This window comes from Lagopus leucura, unplaced genomic scaffold (genome assembly GCF_019238085.1).
Source record: "Lagopus leucura isolate 7727_CA_CO unplaced genomic scaffold, USGS_WTPT01 Super-Scaffold_100002, whole genome shotgun sequence".
In the NCBI taxonomy this organism is placed as follows: domain Eukaryota; kingdom Metazoa; phylum Chordata; class Aves; order Galliformes; family Phasianidae; genus Lagopus; species Lagopus leucura.
Window position 1 is genome coordinate 45,741,283 of NW_024962263.1, and position 18,924 is coordinate 45,760,206.

At 42.1% G+C, this 18,924-nt stretch overlaps 1 protein-coding gene across 1 annotated transcript in view; it reads left to right on the top strand.

Annotated features, from left to right (window-relative positions):
- CABLES1 (Cdk5 and Abl enzyme substrate 1) overlaps positions 1 to 18,924 on the top strand; it is a 68,909-nt gene that overhangs the window by 28,548 nt on the left and 21,437 nt on the right. The window contains exons 2-4 of the mRNA XM_042869333.1: positions 3,042 to 3,113; positions 5,611 to 5,703; positions 12,733 to 12,810. Of these exons, the coding sequence (XP_042725267.1) occupies positions 3,042 to 3,113; positions 5,611 to 5,703; positions 12,733 to 12,810 (243 nt within the window). The remainder of the gene's footprint in view (positions 1 to 3,041; positions 3,114 to 5,610; positions 5,704 to 12,732; positions 12,811 to 18,924) is intronic.

Here is an 18,924-nt window from a genome sequence, read left to right on the forward strand (position 1 = left end):
TAATTTTTAGTGAAGATGCTGAAAAACTGGTTTGGCTTGTATTCCCTGGAACCCCCCCCCCTTTCAAAAGCTTTGCTTTTCCAAAACTGTTTTCTTCATATGCGCGTGGCACAGGATGTGAGTTAGTTCACAGCAGGTAAGTTCATTAGTTGGCATCTGGTGTAATATCCAGCTGTGGAAGGCTTATAAATATTGGTATTTAGGTCATCTTAATTAGGCGTCAAAGTAAAGATTTAACAGCAGAATCATTGTGCATACTTCATTGCTGCTGAGCTTCTTCAGTGAAAAGAGGGTGGGGTTCCCAGGTGGTATGAAATGGTTTAAGCAGAGCTGCTGTAGATCTTCAGCAGTGCTTCTGTGTGTGTGCCAGGAGCTGAACTGATTAAAAGGAACAGACTGGGAAGAGGTGAAAGATGTGGCAGTTCACAGATGGGTAAGATGCTCTGCTGGATGTCCTTGCTGGCTGCCAGCACAGGGGATGGATAGCACGGGCAGCCCCAGAGTATGTCTTTGTCAGCTTCTGTGTGACCTATGCTTCTTTTCTGATGGTCTGTGTGCTCCTTTCTTCCTGGATGAACGTATCCAGGGTTTTGCTTACATTCATACTAGCTGGGAGGGAGCTCAGCTAGCTATTCGTGATCCCCTTCCAGACCCGGATGAGCACAGAGCTTCCCCGCTTTCTTCAGCAGCCATGCAGACTTAACTTGCCACATTTAGGTTCCTAAAGCACTGCAAAATCACTACTGTTCAAGCTCAGAGTGAGCTCTGTTGTGCTGAGAGGTGCAGAGATTCCCAGACAGCTTGTGTGGCTTTCAGGGTTAGCAAGCAGAAGCCAGGAGGCAGAATCCCAGTGCTGTGTGTAACAAGTTGAGACCAAAAAGGGATGCAAGAGGAACTGAAACAGCGAGCAGACAACTGCGTGACCAGTCTTCAAAGCCGTCCCAGAGGTGATGTTCCCTCAGTAGGTTTACGGATGGCACCAAGTTGGGAGGTAGTGTTGATCTGCCTGAGGGTAGGGAGGCCCTTCAGAGGGATCTAGATAAGCTGGATCACTGGGCTGAGGTGAATGGGGTGAGGTTCAACAAGGCCAAGTGTCGGGTCTTGCATTTTGGCTGAAATAACCCCATGCAGCGCTACAGGCTTGGGGATGAGGGCGGGATGACTGTGAAGAGGAAAGGGACTTGAGGGTGTTGGTTGATTCTTGACTGAATATGAGCCCACAGTGTGCCCAGGTGACCAAGAGGGCCAACAGCATCCTGGCCTGCATTAGAAAGTGTGGCCAGCAGGAACATGGAGGTAGTCATTCCCCTGTACTCAGCATTGATGAGGCCGCACCTTGAGTACTGTAATCAGTTTTGGGCCCCTCACTGCAAGAAAGACATTGAGGCCCTGGAACGTGTCCAGAGAAGGGCAGCGAAACTGGTGAGGGGTCTGGAGCACAAATCCTATGAGGAGTGGCTGAGGGAGCTGGGATTGTTCAGTCTGGAGAAGAGGAGGCTCAGGGGAGACCTCCTGAAAGAAGGTTGTGATGAGGAGGGGTTTGGCCTCTTCTCCCAGGCAACAAACAGGGCCTGAGGAAATGGCTGCAAGCTGTACCAAAGGAGATTTAAGTTAGACAATAAGGAAAAACTTTTTCTCTCAGAGAGTGGTCAGGCACTGTAATGGCTGCCCAGGGAGGTGATGGAGTCCCTGGCAGTATTCAAGAGGTGTCTGGATGAGGAGCTACAAGATATGGTTTAGAAGCTTGTGGTAGTGGTAGAGCTTGTGGTAATGGGATGATGGTTGGACTAGATGATCTTTCATGTCATCTCCAACCTTGTGATACTATGATTCTATTCTATGATGCCTGTGTTATTAACCTAATGACATATATAGCAATAATAAAAAGCAATAGTTATCATTTGCTACACAAGCAATACTGGTGGCTGAAACCTCCAATTTCTCCATCTCATAGAATCATTCAGGTTAGAAAAGAATTCTAAGATCATCTAGTACAGTCATCAACTCATCCCCACCATGCTCACTAACCATGACCAGCCTGAACATCCCTGGTACAGTTCGAGGGTATTCCCTCTAGTCCTGTTACTGTTACCTGGGAAAAGAGGCTGACTGTGATTTGGCAGCAAGGAGCATGATTTTCCATGTTATGCTTTGGGTGGGCTGTGTCATACCTGTTTTTTGTAGTTTATGATGGTTTTGTAAGCCTGGGTGCAGCTCCCAGTTCTGTGATGCTGTTGGGATGCTTGGATGTGGTGCAGCATCTGCTTCAATGTGGCTGTGCTGAAAGTTCCCTCTGTGCCCACCAGGATCGGGATAACCAGCAAAGTGGAAACAGTGAGATTTCCTTCACAACTTAATTTTGCAGAGGTTGACAGTGGATCAGACTCAGCTGTAAAAATCTGGTCTAAAGTACAGACTGCTTGGTGCTGCTTGGAGAAATGAGCAGAGCTCATTTTCAGATGGCAGTTATGTACTCTACACTGCCAGCTCAGTCAGCATTTTTTTCTGTTTAGTCACTCCTAGCAAGTGATGAGATAGTCAGAGATGAACATGGCTGAGAAAAAAAAAAAAGGGGAGGGTGGGAGCAAAGGGCAAGGAGGAATAAAGAAAATAAGAAGTGTTCCCTGTAACAGTGTGGATGACAGTTGGTCCCTGCAGAGCTACGTTGGCATTATTTTGTCAAAGACCCCCTGTTTTGGCATTGCAAGCTGCAATACAGCAAGTGAAGGACTGTTGGTGGGTGGGTGTTAAACCCTTACAGAAAGGAAAACTTGCAAGCCCAAACTAAGGAGGAGCTGTTGGGAATGTGAAGTTTCACTTGCTGTTTTGATACAGAAGCATTTGTGAAATAAATTTGTTTTTTTTTCTCCTGGTTGGAATCAAATAGATTTAATAAGGTAAGAAGAATATAAATAAAACTTGATTATTACTCAAATGCGAGGCTTGGATAATTAACTCTTTGTGAGCTTTACTCAATAGCACTCAGAGTACGTTGTGATACACACTAATCGGTGGTGATGTTCTGTGTTTCTTTTCCGTAGACGTCGGCTGATCTCCCAGCGATCTTCTCTGGAGACTTTGGAGGACATAGAAGAAAATGCCCCACTACGCAGGTGATTCTATTTACGCTCTGTCCAGTTATTGGCCTGTGAGGAAGTAGCTGAATGTGCACATTAAGATGTTCTTCATATGGATAACAGTATTGAAACATCACACACCATGTAAGGTGGTTGGCAGTGGGAATTACATGTTTCCTAGTTCTAGGTTGTTAAATGGGAAGCCGCTATTTAAATTTGATAAATGGAGAAGTTGAGCTACCACTGATAAAAATGGGTAGTTCCTAAACTTCCTACTTTGAAATCATAGATACAGCTGCTTTAATAAAATAAGCTTTTTAAGGTTATTATTTTTCAGTACTGTTTGTTATGGATTTTTAAGGTATTTGTTTCTCCCAGCGCACACAATCTTACTTCAGTAACCAGCATTACTGTCTTTGTGAGCTGATTTGTGACTACTTCTTCATTCCTCCCATCCCTGTTACATCATCAGCTTCGTTGCGGTTTGGTTTCTGCATCCAAGAGGCTGCAGCTTCTCTGGGGACTGCAGTAATTAGTCACTAGGCAATCCTCTGGAGTGATGGAAAATAGAGCAACTGTTTAGCAGTTCAGAAATGGGCTGATCAGTAATCTGACCAGCGTGTGGTATGCTTCCAGGTCAGCTGTTCAGCTGGGCAGCAGCTTAATGTTGAATGTCTCTTTATCCTGGGACCTGTAATTCAGCTGATTTATGTTGGTGTTTAGCCTATAGCCTTGTTTATCCACATGCAGATTGGCTGTCTCTGCCTACTTCAAAGCAAAGACTTAATAGCAGAGGCTGTACCAACTGGCCTGTTACAAAGACTTGATTATTTTAGCAAAGCTTACTGTTGAATGCTTACCAGCGTGTTATGAAGCATTCTCATAAATGATTCAAACAAATATAATTGGCAAAAGATATAAACAAAGCACGGCTCACACAGAGTATTTCTATTCACTAATTTGCAGAATAGTTGGTAAAACTGCTCTCTTGGTGCTGTCTTCCTGTGAAGAACCTAATTGCAACCACAGAGAGAGAGGGTATTGTAAAGGTTTTACTAATGGGAGAAGGCAGAAACAGCACAGTGATGGGGATCTGGATATGGGGGTGTAGCGATGGCATCTATGGGGACTGGCATACTCTGGTGGCTTGAGACCAGTAGGCTGCAGTTTCAGTCATAGAATCATAGAATGGCCTGGGTTGAAAAGGACCACAGTGATCATCTAGTTTCAACCCCCTTGCTATGGGGGTGCAGGATCACCAATCACAAGACCAGCCTGCCCAGAGCCACATCCAGCCTGGCCTTGAATGCCTCCAGGGATGGGGCATCCACAACCTCCTTGGGCAACCTGTTCCAGTATATGACCAGCCTCTGTGTGAAAAACTTCCTCCTAACAACTAACCTAAACCTCCCCTGTCTCAGTTTAAAATCATTCCCTCTTGTCCTATCGCTATCCACCCTCGTAAACAGACATACCTCCTCCTGTTTATACACTCCCTTCAAGTATTATAAGGCCACAATGAGATCTCCCCGGCGCCTTCTCTTCTCCAAGTTAAACAAGCCCAGTTCCCTCACCCTTTCTTCAAAGGAAAGAGTCCAACAGAACGACCTCAGGAGGCCAGGAAGCAGCCAAGCTCTGCCTGTATATAGGAGAGGATGGGAAAGTAAGCAATGGAGGCACAACACAGAGGGACTGTGCTGGTCCCTGCACCGCTTCTGGGAGTTCTCTGGTGTGTGTGCTCTGTGACTTGGAACAAAGCAGCAGTAGGATGAAACGGAAAGAGCTTATACAGCATGCTGTGGTTTCTTGATTAAAAAGGCTGGAAGGAGGGAGAGATTGTTGTTTGTCTCATCTCTCTTACCTCTGCTAATTTCTTTCTCAATTTTAGTAGGTGTGTTTAGATGTAAAATAAATTTAAGGATTAATATTTTGAGGAGAATTTTTTTTTCCTGAGTGATTTGTTTTTGTTTTCCATTGTTCTGTATACCATACTGAGCATGGGAAGTGGTAGAGTTAGAAGTAAGTATGAATTACTCTTGTAAGTGAAAGATTTTAAATCTTTCTAAAGTTAAAACAAGAAAACTTCTCCGTAGCTCCCTAGGATACAAAGGTGTGGGTGTTGATGTGAGGAGGGGAAAAAAATCTCAACAGGATCTACCACATTTTGTTTTGCGTTATTTTTTCCCTCCAAAAGCTCATGCTAAGCTGTCACAGCAGATTACAGGAAGTTTTATTTTGCTGAGGTTTTTTTGTTTTTTTTTTTTAAATGTGTTTTTCTGCATGAAGGGGAGGGGTGGTGGTGCCTTTTCTTATTATTATTTGAAATACTTTTTTTTTATTTGAGCTGTCTCATTTCCAGACTTATTGTCTTCATTGTTCTTGCTGATTCCTAAAACAGGGTGCCTCAGATCATTTGTCTAGTCTTTCCTTCCTGCCTTTGTGTAGGCTCCTTGTCTGTACAGCAGGGAACTGAATATATATTTTTATATATATATGTATGTAATTTTTTCCTCCTGTCCAATTTATTTTTCAGATGTCGGACTCTCTCAGGATCACCCAGACCAAAGAACTTTAAGAAGGTTCATTTTATCAAGAATATGCGGCAGCATGACACCAGAAACGGCAGGTACTGTGCATGCAAAGGCAACCGATGGGGCATGGGGGCAAGCAAGGCTCAGTATCCCTATGAAGCAGGGCAGTGTGCACTTTGTGTTACCAAATGAGTAGTTGATACAGAACATTAAAGTAGCTGATGAAAGTGCAGGCTCCTTATTTGATTGGATACCAGTCAGTGACAGTGCTAATCCATAGATTTGTAAGGCTTGTGTGTATTAAGGAGTGCAGGGCTAAGTGTAGAGTTAGCTGAATTGTCAGGGCTACCTATTGAAGAAGGCTTACCTGACTCAAGAAGGCAGCTGAGCGAAGGGTATTAAGATTATCCTGTGTCTTACAAGATGAATTATGAACGTGACAGATTCTGGTTTCATCATTGTGCCCTGCCACATGCAAGGTGCTCACTGGTAAGCATATAGATGAGGATGGTTGTGACAAAGTGACAAGTGAGATCCTGATCTTCTGGGCAGGCATAGGCAGTGGTAGTACTCAGAGACACTAGGAGATGTATGACAAGGTACAGCTGCAACCTTGTGTGCACCCTCAGTAAGGCTGTGCACTACCCATCTCACAGCCATAGGCAGCAGTGGAGTTGTGCAGCAGCACGCTCTCCCTTACTGCAATGGCATGGTGTCTGTCTTGTTCCCATCAACCAGATAGGTTCTTTATTCTGGTGTCATCCATCTCAGAAGTGAAGCAACCTTCTTCCTGCTTATAAAGACACCTCTTCTTTCTGTTCTATTTCCTAAGACAATTTCACCACGTGCTTCATGATCCTGTTCTTCTCTGCGCAAACCAAATAGGTTACCTGACCAGGTTTTATATAGATTAAACTGTCCTGCTGTGAGCTGACCCTTGCACTTATCTGTTTTCATAAAATTGCTGTGACCAAGAAGCATGTGTATGATCTGTAAAACAGTTTGTGTGCATAGCCTGTGATTTTTATCAAATGTAGAATCGAATCAATGGAAATTATCATCATAGAACCATCACCATGGAATAATTTAGTTGGAAGGGATCCTCAAAGGCCATCTAGTCCAGTTCCCCTGAAACAGACAGGGACACCTACTGCTACATCAGAGACTGGTCTGGTCTGACTTTGAGTGTCTCCAGAGATGGGGCATCCACCACATCTCTGAACAACCTCTTTCAGTGATTAACTACCCTAATTAAAAAACAAAAAACAACGAACAACAACAACAAAAAACCTTTTTCTTTATATCCAGTCTAAATCCTACCTCTTATTTTCAAAATTCTATTTAGTTTGAAATTCTTATGTAACATCAAGCCACAGCTTATATGATTCAAATTTCAGGAAGTTTATCTTGGCTGAAGCAAGAATTCCTTGTGTTTATTCTCACATAAGCACTTGAATACAGTGAAAGGTATCAACATAATATCAACATAAATATCACAGAATGTGGCTCTGGGAAGTGATAGATTTTTTTTGAAACAGTTTTTGTTGCAGACAGATGCATGCAGAACTATTGACTTAGCAGCTGACTATTGTTAAACAACAAATACGTGTAGAATCCAACTCTAAAAAGCAGCTCTCCAGTTTTACCCTGGTTTGTACATTGATATATGCATGCTCTGGGAATTTCTTACAGCAAAAAAAAAAGAACCCACTTATAAAGTGTTATGCAAATTCATCAGAGAAGGAGTAATTTGATATGCATATAAAATACATGCATAAACTTCATAGAAGCATTACCTGTAAAAGAAAAAATAAATGGTTTGTAAACAATCTACAAAATCAGTAATTTTTTCCATCTGTTGCAAAAATACATTTGCAGGATATGTGCAGCATTTTGGCTTAGCTTACAATATCAGTCATTGCATCTGATAATAAAACAGAATATTTTTCTTGCTAAGAAAACAGTGCGTAAGCTTTTGTTATTCAACTGGCTTCTTATCTTTATCAACAGGCACAACTTTGCAGAATATTTCCATAATCATAATAAAGATCCCTTTATCTAGAACACAGATACAGTAAGAAAAGAGAGGCAGTTGAGAAATGCTTTTATCCTATGGACAAAGAGTCACAATGATATTAACTAAAAATAAAACATAAAGTCAACACTTTGTGTCCTTTAGGGCCAGCTATCTCTAGCGATAAGTAATCTGAGCACGTACCCTGCTTTTCCAAGGGGTCTGGATGCTGTTGCAGTCACTGGAGTTAAGTCATTCTGTATGAAAAGGGCCCCTGGAAAGTCAGGTGAATGTGCTTTATGTATTCAGCCTAGAATCAGGGGTTCTGAGTACCTTTAGACCTCCATAGTTGCCTGTGACACAGGGGAGCGCAGGTATTGCAGTGGATAGGAAATCGTTCTCCTTGCCTTGCCCAGGATCTCTTCCCAGGCGATTCATGTGTGTGTGCAGGAAGGCTCAGCCTGGCTGGAGTCAGACTTTTGGAGTTCTCCCCAAAACCCGTGAGCCTTCTGTCACTGCACAATGCCCTTTTATGTGGCTTGACTTGAGGAACTCAGCTTTGAAAGCATCTACACTAATACTTTGATAGCTGAGCTTCAGAATAACTAGTGCTTTTAGTTATTCTTTCTCTGGTGTGTGACTGAGTTTCATAGCAAAGAAAAATGCAGTGCGGTTGGTAGCTCAGGGCATATTTTCCTTCTTTGACTGCCCTTACTTGTGCCTCTCAGCCTGTGAGTTCCTTTGCCCTGGAGTGCCGAGACCTCTTCCCCTCTTTGGGGATGGCACACGCTGAGAAGCAGTGCTCTGGTGAAAGCCTCCAGCAGTCCTGCACAAAGGGAGGACTGGCCGTTGGTCTTACAGAGGTTCAGGTATTTCAGAACAGAGAAAAACCACCTATACAGGTCACAGCATATCAGTGATTCTTTGTAAAGCTTCCTGTTGATAGCTTTGTGCTGTGGTTAAACCAGTTTCTTTAGACTTGTAGGATGTGGTTTACTGAAGGAACTAGAAGACTAGATTTCCTAAACAGTACTATCAAAGCAGTCTTGTAAAACAACACAAAGTAAATTTCCCATTGAAAGACAAAGGCAAGCCAACTAATCATATGGGTTAGGAAATGTAGCCACCAGCATGTGGTTTCGCCCTATGAGACCTAGTGCCTTTACTCAGCAGGTTTATTGGTGGTCTCTTTCATAAACTGTGAAGCAGAAGATTTCCTATCTAGCAGAAACAGGCCACCAAAATAGCAACATGAGCCAGCTGAACAAACAATTCAGGGCAAGAATGTGACAAGAACATTTCTGGAGTCATCCTATATAGCAGTAAAACAATACTCCTCTCCCACTCCCATGCCACTGCTTTCTCAAATTTCCATTAGTGTATGTTTCTGTGTCAAAACCAAGGCTATGAAAGGTCTGTTTTGCTGCCCTTCTAATTCTGATGGTGCACACGTGCGTGCTAAGAGATTGACTGAGTGGCCTCATTACTGTTGATGGTTATTCTTGATGACTTTCACATAGGCCCAACTTAAACTTGGGAGACTCCAAAATGATGTCTGGTACTGCAATGGCATTTATGGCCTGTGTATTCACCTTCACCTACAGGGACAGAAAGTCTTGCTGCTCAAACATCATCAGTCACATATGAAGAAATATTCAGCGTATATGTGGTACATACGATGAATATTGTGTTCACATTTGGAGTCTTTTGCTGCAACATGATTGAGCCTAGATAGAAACTGGAGGAATCGCGTTATTCCCCAAATCAGGCAAATTACTGATTCTGTGGATAGCCTTGTGCACTGTATATTCTTGTAGTTTCATAGCATACTCCTCATTAAAGAAATTGGAAGATTAGCTTTTAGAGCCTCAGACAGTTGGACGTTGTCAGAGCTCTCTTGCAACATAGTGGTTTCTTTGAACCATAGTAATTAGTACAACTTCTTGGTAACATGTGGGAAATAAAAAGTGAACTTTTTTGCATGAAATAATTTTAAACATGTCTATGTGGCACAGTGGCAGTTAAGGCACATAAACCCACTCTGACTCCAAGTGCTTCTGATATCTGAGAGAGCTCACTTGGCGCTGTACACCATCACAGGCACAGACGAAGAGCTGAGATCCAGAAAAATGGTCTTCTCTCATAAACAGTAATCTGATTTTCTTGAAGAGCAGCCAGCTTCCATCACACCTCCTCCAAAGCATACTTTCTAAGAAGGTTCTGGACTTTGCGGTCCCACCCTCAGAACTTTTTTGTTTCTGCACATTATGAAGCCTCTAAATCAAATGATGTTTCATGCCTCTGTGATCAGCTTCTGTCTGCCGTCTCCCTGATTCTCTTCCAGGCCAACTCCTGAAGCTGATTGGCAGCAGCCTCCTCTGAGAGCGATGCAGGGGGAGGTCTGGTAATCTGGCTGTGGAGGAGAGGCTGTGCACTCTTCTCCCACTCTGCCTGGACAGTCTTTATATAGTGAGGGTCCCCTGTTTCATGGAATGTGTTTGGTTCCCAAGGGAAAGAAATCTGGAGGAAAAAAAAAAATACAGCCCAGGGGCTCTGCTGATGCTTTTTGTTTCCTTTCTGATCTGATTCTTTCCTGGTGCACATCAAGCTCTCTCTGGGTAGATGTAGATGGGTAGATTCCCATTGTTGTCTACAATGCCAACTGTGAAGGCATAAAAGGCACCGTTTATTTTTCTTTAAGAGAGTTATGGGACATTAGTGGGAGTGCTGTGTTCCAGGAGCAGCCACAGGGAATGGGGGAAATATGCCTGCTGGGTACTGTGGTTTTCTGAATTCAAAGATGCTTTCTGATGTCAACCTCGAGATCTGTGCCAAGTTTCATACATCAGCAAACAAGGCTTTCAGTGAACAAGCAAGCTGTTGTGGGTAGCAGCCATTCAGCAATAAGCAGTGGCAAGCACAAAATTAATCATATGCCAGTTTGGGGGGCTTTTCTTGCTTGTGGCCTGTCTTTCTCAAATGCAAAAAATGATTCCCTTCACTTATAACTTACTGCAGCACCACAAGTCTGTCTTATTTGATATGAAATAGTTACCTTAAGTGAGGGCTATCATGGAATTCAGATCATACTGCATCTGCTGCAGGAGGGTTTCCTGATGCTGTTTGTATGTTCATTATTAGAGACCCTCTGTGTTAAAGGGTAAATGCCGCTTTGCTTTTAAATACACTTTTAAAGAAGAAAATAGAATTTGTGTAATAGAATGGACCAGGAGAGGGAAGATTGATCATTCTGCATTTTTCCAAAGAGCTGACACTTGCATGCAGCATCTCTCTGGGGAGCCAGAGCCTTTTCCAAGAACTCTGACTAAAGTGATTCCTTAAGAAAACGGTACTTTAAAAACAGTGTAATGGGTACAAGGCTTAGAGGTGTGTAAGGTGATTTTCATACAATAAAGAACAAAGTAGCTTGCTAGGGTTCATCATCCAGCTTTGATCAGTATAGGACAAAGGTGAAAAATTTGGGTGAAATCCTCACCCCATACAGAACGATGATAGACACACAGAGAAAATCAAAAGAAGGAAGTGAAACAGCCCTGACAGCCAACCATCAATAAGTTCTAGCACTTTGAGCCGCAAGTGGAAACTTTCGGGAAGGCGAAACATAGGTAAATTGTAACACTAACAAGATTAAAAGTGTAGAAATTGCTATCGCTGTGTCTAAGAGGACTTTGAGAAGCAGTAGTCTGCTGGCTAGTTTTAGGGGGGAAAAGGGTCTTTTCAGCATATGTTGTGCAATTGTACAACAGTTGGTGTCCTGAAGCTAATGAGGAAAGATGGTATGTTTATAAATGTTTATTTATTTATATTGTATATCTTATATCTCAGTTGAATTTCTTTTGACTTCTCACTCAGCTTCACCTCCTAAAACCTTAATTATTTAGCTTTTGGCAGTCAGTGTAGTTTTATGAAAACTGAGTCTTGACCTCAAGGTAATTCTGATGTTTCTTTGATGATATGTCAGAAGTTGATGGCTAAATAGTGTAGATGTAAAACAGGTAGGTTGCTGTAAGGTATTTGATTTAATGCCACATGGTGGCTTTGCAGACGTTGCAGAGACTTGGAAACTGGTTAAAAGCACAAAATAGTTGCTGTAAGAGTGCCCTGGATTCCAAGATAAGCTCTGTGCAGGCATATAAATTATACTTTCACATAGCTAAACGTTGAGCTACCTGCCTGTAGTGAATGAAGGCATGCCATGTTTACAGGAAGAGGATCCAGTCCTGACAGTGAGTTATTGAGATAGACGTGGTGCTGGAGCAGAAAGAGGCAAGGGGCGATGTGATCAGTCGCACCTGAGTGTTAGTGCAGTGTCATAACCAAGAGGGCTGATGGGATTACTTTGTACAAGGCAGGTGAGTCTTGAGGGCTAGGCACTAATCTTAAAGGTAAGAGTGAAACTTAGATGACGCTTCAATGACACTGCTGTCTGTGCAGTTGCCAAATCCAGTCATAATGCCCAGAGGCCAAGAAGGATGATAGGGAAGGGCAAGAGAATACTCAGAGAGAAACAGTAGAAAGCTTACCATAGCAGCAGAATTTTACTTCATCCATAAATTCTATTTCAAGAACAGAGAGCTGAAAATCTCAAGTTTAGCAGAGGAAGGGTGTGACTAGTAGTTGGATTTATTTTTTGTCCAATAAATGCTGAGCCCTAAGTCAGCCACTGAGTTGTGTGTATCCCAGGTGATTGCTGGTGCTGTTGGATTTGTTAGATTTGTTTCGGGTGAGTTGATGAATCATCAGAACAGCTTCTTGGCTCTTCTGGTGGACTCTCTATCACTAGGACTTTTAGAAAAGCATCTGTTCTGGATTCTGATTAAGATGTGTTCAATGTGTTGTTCTTAGAAAGCCTGCATTGGGGATGGGACTCCACTGCTCGTTTGCAGCATAAGGCACACACTTCAGCATTTCTGCAATGAGTCAGTTACACAATACCTTACCATGAGATAAAAAAGAGGAGGGAAAAATTGTTGGTGATGGAAGTTTTGTGATTATGAATTCCTCAACGATAACATCTGTTGCTTTGCTTATTGTGGTGGGATTTTTAAATTTTAGTCTTTGATTTCTTTTATTTTCTTTTATATTTTAGAATAGTCCTAATCAGCAGCAGAAGATCCTTCTGTAGCATATTTTCAGTGCTGCCATATCGAGACTGTACCCAAGTCGGGTATGTATATTTATACATGTACTATGTAGTCTTTCTGGGCCTGCATGTAGAACTGAGTACAGATAACAGAATGTCAGAAGCAAATGCTTTTAAATATCTGCTCTGAGAAAAGATAAATGCATTTAAAAATGTTTGCACTGTGGGACATTACTAGGTTAAAATTGCAGTTCTCACTTCCACTTGATTTATACTTGTTGTAGTATCTTTGTCTATTAAACTAGAGAAAACAACCCTGTCTCAATTTTATGTTCCTGAAATATCTGCAGCCTTTATTATTTCTTCTGACTTCACTCATCTTCGACCAAATAAGTACTGCAGACAGAACAATGTTGATTTTATAAGCAGTCCTAGCTTTCTAATTCTTCCCCATAATATGGTGCTACTCTATCTAGATTTACAGTACTACTGGGAAATAACTGAGTCTGAACGTAATAGCTTTTAATTGCACTGTAGTAATTGGTCAGATTATTCAGCTAGTAAAAAGACAGTTGTAGCAATGCTGGCTTTGTTTTGGCAACAGTGCTACACAAGTCCTTAGGAGCTGCAAGCAACTTCCATGGAACTTCCTTACATCCCTGGAAGGGCTGAAACCTCTGATAGATAAGATTGTTTGGATTGAAGCTGTTCTCTAAAGCTTTTTTGTTCTTGCAATGAAACTGGAATCAAGGGGAAGTGTCATCTCAAAGGCTCTGGGGCACGACTGCAGAAGGGCAGCACAGGGCTGCAGCTCTGTGCCTCTGGGTCGGAGGGTTAAGGCCTGGCCACTCCCCAGAGAGCTGAGAGTTGTCAGCAGTTAGTGTTGGCTCAGTGCCTGCAGACCCCAGCAAGTCTGGGGGAAATATTTGGCTGATACGGTGAGGTGGGTTTGAAATACCCATAAATCACTTTGCATCAAGTTCATCCAGCTCACAGAAAATGAACTTGGCTTATATTTTTCAGTCACCTTTTAATTCTAGAGAGCTATTTGCAACATCTACTCATGCATCAGTAATTCAAAAGAAGGGGAGATTATTTCTAATGCAAAAAGGAACGGAAGTAACTTTGTAGGAAAGTTGACTTGCTTTCCTGTGTCTTACAGGAAAGTTTTTCCCTTAATTAAGCAGGGATGACACATAAGGGAAATTCTTGGCAGATTGGCAGCTTTGTTCATTCTTCTTTGGTGCACTGTCATTCATTTATGGTCATTGCCCTCTAGAAATTGCCTCTTTATTGAAAAGTGAATATATTTTGAAATGATGAGTGGTTATATCTTCAAAATTGCACTCATAATGGATCCAGCTGCAAGCCTAAATATTATTTTAACATGTAATGTCTTGTACCATGCTTGCACAACAAGAAGGGATTGGGATGAGAAGGTAAAAAGTGCCAGTACACAGCAATCCAGCCCCATACCCTTTGTTAAAAAGCCAAGTTGAAAAAAAAAAAAAATGCTCTCTGACTTTCCTGACTTTCTTCCAGAGCATTAGAGGAAGAGAGAAACAATTAAGTGGCACCTCCTTCCAGGAACAGCTGGTGCTATGAACAGATGAGGCACTATGTCATAAACTGTAGCCACTCTGTTCAGGCTGCACAGTAGTTGCTTACTACTACACACATTTTGGATGTGTGGTAGGAGTGGGACACTGGTATCCTTTTGTAGTGACAGCATCCTTTAGCTTTGCTTTCTCTCTGGATTGCTGATGCATCTATCCTGACTGGCTTATTTTATGTGAACTTCCGTGACTAGCTGAGGAGAAGAAGCAAATAATTCCAGGGAATTTTGGACATCTCTGCTGTTGAAACAGTGACCCTTGGAAGCAGGAGAGCAGGTTGGATGTTCATACAGGAGAGACTGCTCCATGTGGCAGGAGTATATGGCAGAGTGGCTGCTGCTTCTCCATCTCTGCTCCAACTTGTAGGCCCTGTGGCCTGCGAGGAGACCTCCTGGCACAGCTGTATTTGGGGAGACTGCCAGCCCCCACTACTTTGGTAGGCAGCACAGAAGAGATCCTCTGTATCAAGGCTGGCAGCTGAACTGCACTAACAGATCAATTTTAAAAGCTGCCTGGAAGGCAATTCTTGCCAACGTAGCTAAATTCTGTGCTCTTGGCCAGGATGGATAGGACTTTGTGACCCCTTAGCAGCCATCTGCAGGAAATGCTATAGACCTTATCCACCATATTCTACAATGGCAAGAGCTCTCCGCAAGCTTTGTTCTTAAATGGCTGTGAAAATACAAATGAGTGTTTGGGGAGAAACATGAGAGGACTAAATTTGAGTTGTTCCTTGGAATATCTCTCTCACATCCCCCTCCACTGCAGCCAGCCAGGCAGCAGCAGGTTCACTGGAGCATGGCTTCCAGCAGGATTCTGGAAGGAAGTGCTCTGCAGAGCATAGCAGGGGTTGCCAGTGATGGATGGCAGATTTTGCTACCTGCTGTTTCAGAAGGCATGTTGGGTTGCACATGCTGGGGCTGATAGGGGAGGACACCATTTGCCAGGGAAATTATTTGCTTTATTTTTCTCTTTTGTTGAAGAGAGGCAAGTGTAAACCAAAAAGTGGTACTTTGGAGAGAAAGAAGTCATGAACAGTAGCAGTCACTAGAATTTTGTGCCCTCAGTTTTGTCTCTACTTTGGTGGAAAACTAATGCTCTAGCTTATAGTGGTTTTGTGCAAGAGGAAAGTAAGAATTAAAGATCCATCAAGGTTTTGAGATGCATTCTTGCTGCTGAAATCATTGAGAGATAAATACTTATGCAGATCTGTTCTATAATGTCTCCTCTTCAGGTCTGGTTACTGTGAGGCTGCCCACATCTTTGTGGGTGGTGTGATGGCAGGCACAGCTTCACCTGTCTGCATGATCAAGAGTCGAGTAATGAGCTTAGCTCCCATTTAGTCTGTCAGAGTAGCTGCAAGAGCAGGCATAGCCACATTACAGAGCCTGTCAGCAACTGAAAGAAGCAGAAGTCTTGCCTGCTGCCCTCCCTTGCCCCCAAAGACCTACAGTGTTACAGCCCTAAGTTGGCAGACCCTGTGGACTGCTTAATGGTAGATAAGAGCCGTGATGGGAGAGCTGCCCCAGAATGACTGCACTGTTACAGCAGTATTGTCTTACTGAATTAGCAGACACACAAACTATGGTTAGCAACCAGTCTGCAGAAGCCTGCATTAATAGCAGCACCAGTAATACTGGTTGAATGCTTGGCTTTGATTATGTTTTTATGAAATACAAGGTCATTGTTTGGTGCACAGGTAAGTGGTAAGGCAGTTGAAGGACTGCCAATAGTACTGCAGATTTGCATGTGCAGTTGCTATGTTTGAATGTACTCAAGATCTTCATGGCTAAGAGTATTATTCATAATCTGGACTTTTTCTGCTGAGCAGATTTTTCTGCTTACCTGGGAAACATGTGCTGTTACCACACAGGGATGTGTGGAGTACTTAGAAATAGTACTTAGAAATTTAGAGAATCGTATGTAATGTGATATTAATACTTCATGTTCCTTTTCTTAATTAAATGCAACACTGAAAATGATGGAAGAACTGCTTTGCAGTGAGTATTGGAACTGGAGTTCTAGCTCAACATCCCCTTTATTCTCCCTAGAGGGAGAGGAGAATCAGTTCCTGGATACTTCTGCAGGCTGGCAGAAAAGGGAATTAATGACAGTTATCAGAGGTGTGCCTTGTGCCACTCCTGAGCTGCTGTGGTGCTCACCTCCTTTGTCGGTGGTGAGTGGTTGCAGTGGCAGCTCAGAGCAAGTGGAGTTGTACTCTGGTGCTTCCTCTTCCAGGACCCATTCAATGCAAAGATGCTCTGTCCAGTTCTCTGTCCAGCAGTCCAGTTCTCATTCATTTTAAATATTTTAAATTGCCTGAGCACTTTCAAAAAGGGGGGTGGTAAGGTTATGCGTGTTATTATTAGCAATGTTACAGAGAATTAAAAAGGTATCGTATTTTTCCCCCCAGGAAAAAATGTAGCAGTTAGTTGATTTTATAGTTCTGTTGCTTTAAATTGTTTTTCCTTTGGCACACCTCCTTATAGCTTGCAGTTTAAAAACATGTTTTGAAAAGGGGCTTTTTAGGCTTGTTTTTGTTAGTGGCAAAAACTAAGCATTAATTTTCATTCACACATTGAAATCATAACTATTGTAGTATTTTAGTTTGTGATGTTACAATAGCCTTTTAAGAGCTTCCAGGTTTCTCTAAAGGTCTGTCCAGAAGATGAATGTGAAGGAGCTGGGGGAGGAGTGGAGGGAGGAGTGGAGCTGGCAATGTCATGCAGATTCAGCTGACTTTGCATCCAGCTATCAGCTGGGGTCAAAATGACTGCCTGTCATTGGGACCAGAGGTGATGAGCTAATGTACAGAAAAATCCAGAGCATTAGATAGTGTCCTTATAAAAACAGCCAGTTCACCTCATGTTTATTCTCTGTGGCACTGAATTCATTAAGGGGTTAGAAAGTTACCCTGCTGTAAGTATAGCTGCTGAATATTGCTCTCTGGTAGCAGTATAGGAGTTTATCTGACTAAGCCTGCCTCCAGTTAAAGAAAATAATGCAGTGTGAGTAATCAAATGGATTGAAGCACAGAAAATTGATCATTTTTCTGAAGTAAAGCATTAAGTTGTTAGATAAAAAGAATGTATTGTTCTCAGAAATGCTGCAGACGAGTTTCATCTAGTTTCTAAAGGTAGATCACTGTTGAATTTTACTTTGTCTCTGGAAGGCCTGGCAGGATCGCTGATGAGTTCAGTGATGCTGAAAGCAAGAAGTTTTCAATACAGTCATCCCAAGTCACATGTGGCCACAGTGACCAATGAGCCCATAGGCCTGGCATTCCATTCCAAAGGGTTTCATTATCTAAATTCCAATATCTTTGTCTTTCTTCAGTGTTCTAACTGCATAAGAAAGTTGTATGCAAAATGAGGCGAAAAAACCCATTTTAGATGAGTTTGCCTCAGACTGCACTCCTGCAGTCAGTTGCTTTGGCAGATCAGCCAGAAACCATTGCTGTGATTGTAGCAAACAGAAACATTTACTGGAGAAATGAGAGCTTCTAAATTGCCATCAGTATAGCAGACATAAGCTCATAGCAAAGCAGCATACTTTCTTACATCCTATAAGCTTATTACCAAGTTCCTTGCCAGTTTTTGTATGAGAGGCAGTTTTTTTTTCCTTGCTTCTACCCAGCTGAATGAAACCAAAACCAAGTACATATTAGCATTACAGAAAGACAAAGAAAAGTTCTTCCCCCTGCCCCCAGCACAACATGACATTTTAAAATTAATTGCATAGGTGAATTTTACAGAGCTACCATTGCTCGTTTTTATGAGGTTCCCTGTTTCCTCAGATTGAAAATAAGCAACAAATCCCAAAAGCTTAAGGTTTAAGTTTTGAACTTCTACTCCATGTTGGGCAGAATATCAAGACAAAGATCTGACACCTGAATATGTCTGAAGAGAGAAAAGGATGCTGGACCATTAGAGCAGTCATTCCATAACTTTCTCCACCTCCTTTCCTTATATATGGCATCTTGAGATGTCGTTCTAGCAACACTAATGGCAGTTAGGATCTAAAAACTCTCTACCCTTTAAACCTGTCAATCCCAGTTAGTGGAAACTATGCTTTTGGGCTGGCTGGCAGCACATCTTTTCCAAAGTTGTCATTGTCTTCATCCGTGTAAACAGAGACAATAAGTAGAAATTATTTACAGTGAAGGATGAGAGCAGTATTTTTTACTAACATCTTGTGAACTGCCCTTCCTTATGGAATGAATCTGAGCAGTCAGGAATCACTGAGCATAAAATATAAACACAAAAAGCTTACGTCTCTAAGTAACAATTATCAGATTCCCTTTGCAATAGGTAGAAGGCTTTTTCATGCATCTATAAATCTATTTAATATTTAATAGGCTCCTGAATTATTCACAGATTAAAGTGTTCAACTGTTGCTGTCATTTAAAGAGCAAGTGCCCAGCAGGACTCCTGCCTGGAGCTTTATAGATCACGTCAAATCAGAATGTTTGATTCATTACAGAAATATACTTCCAAAAGTAATACTGTCTGATTTGTATTCTGTTAATCCTTGCCTGACTAATAAAACACAAAGGCTAAGAATTCCTGTTTTGATTCTTACT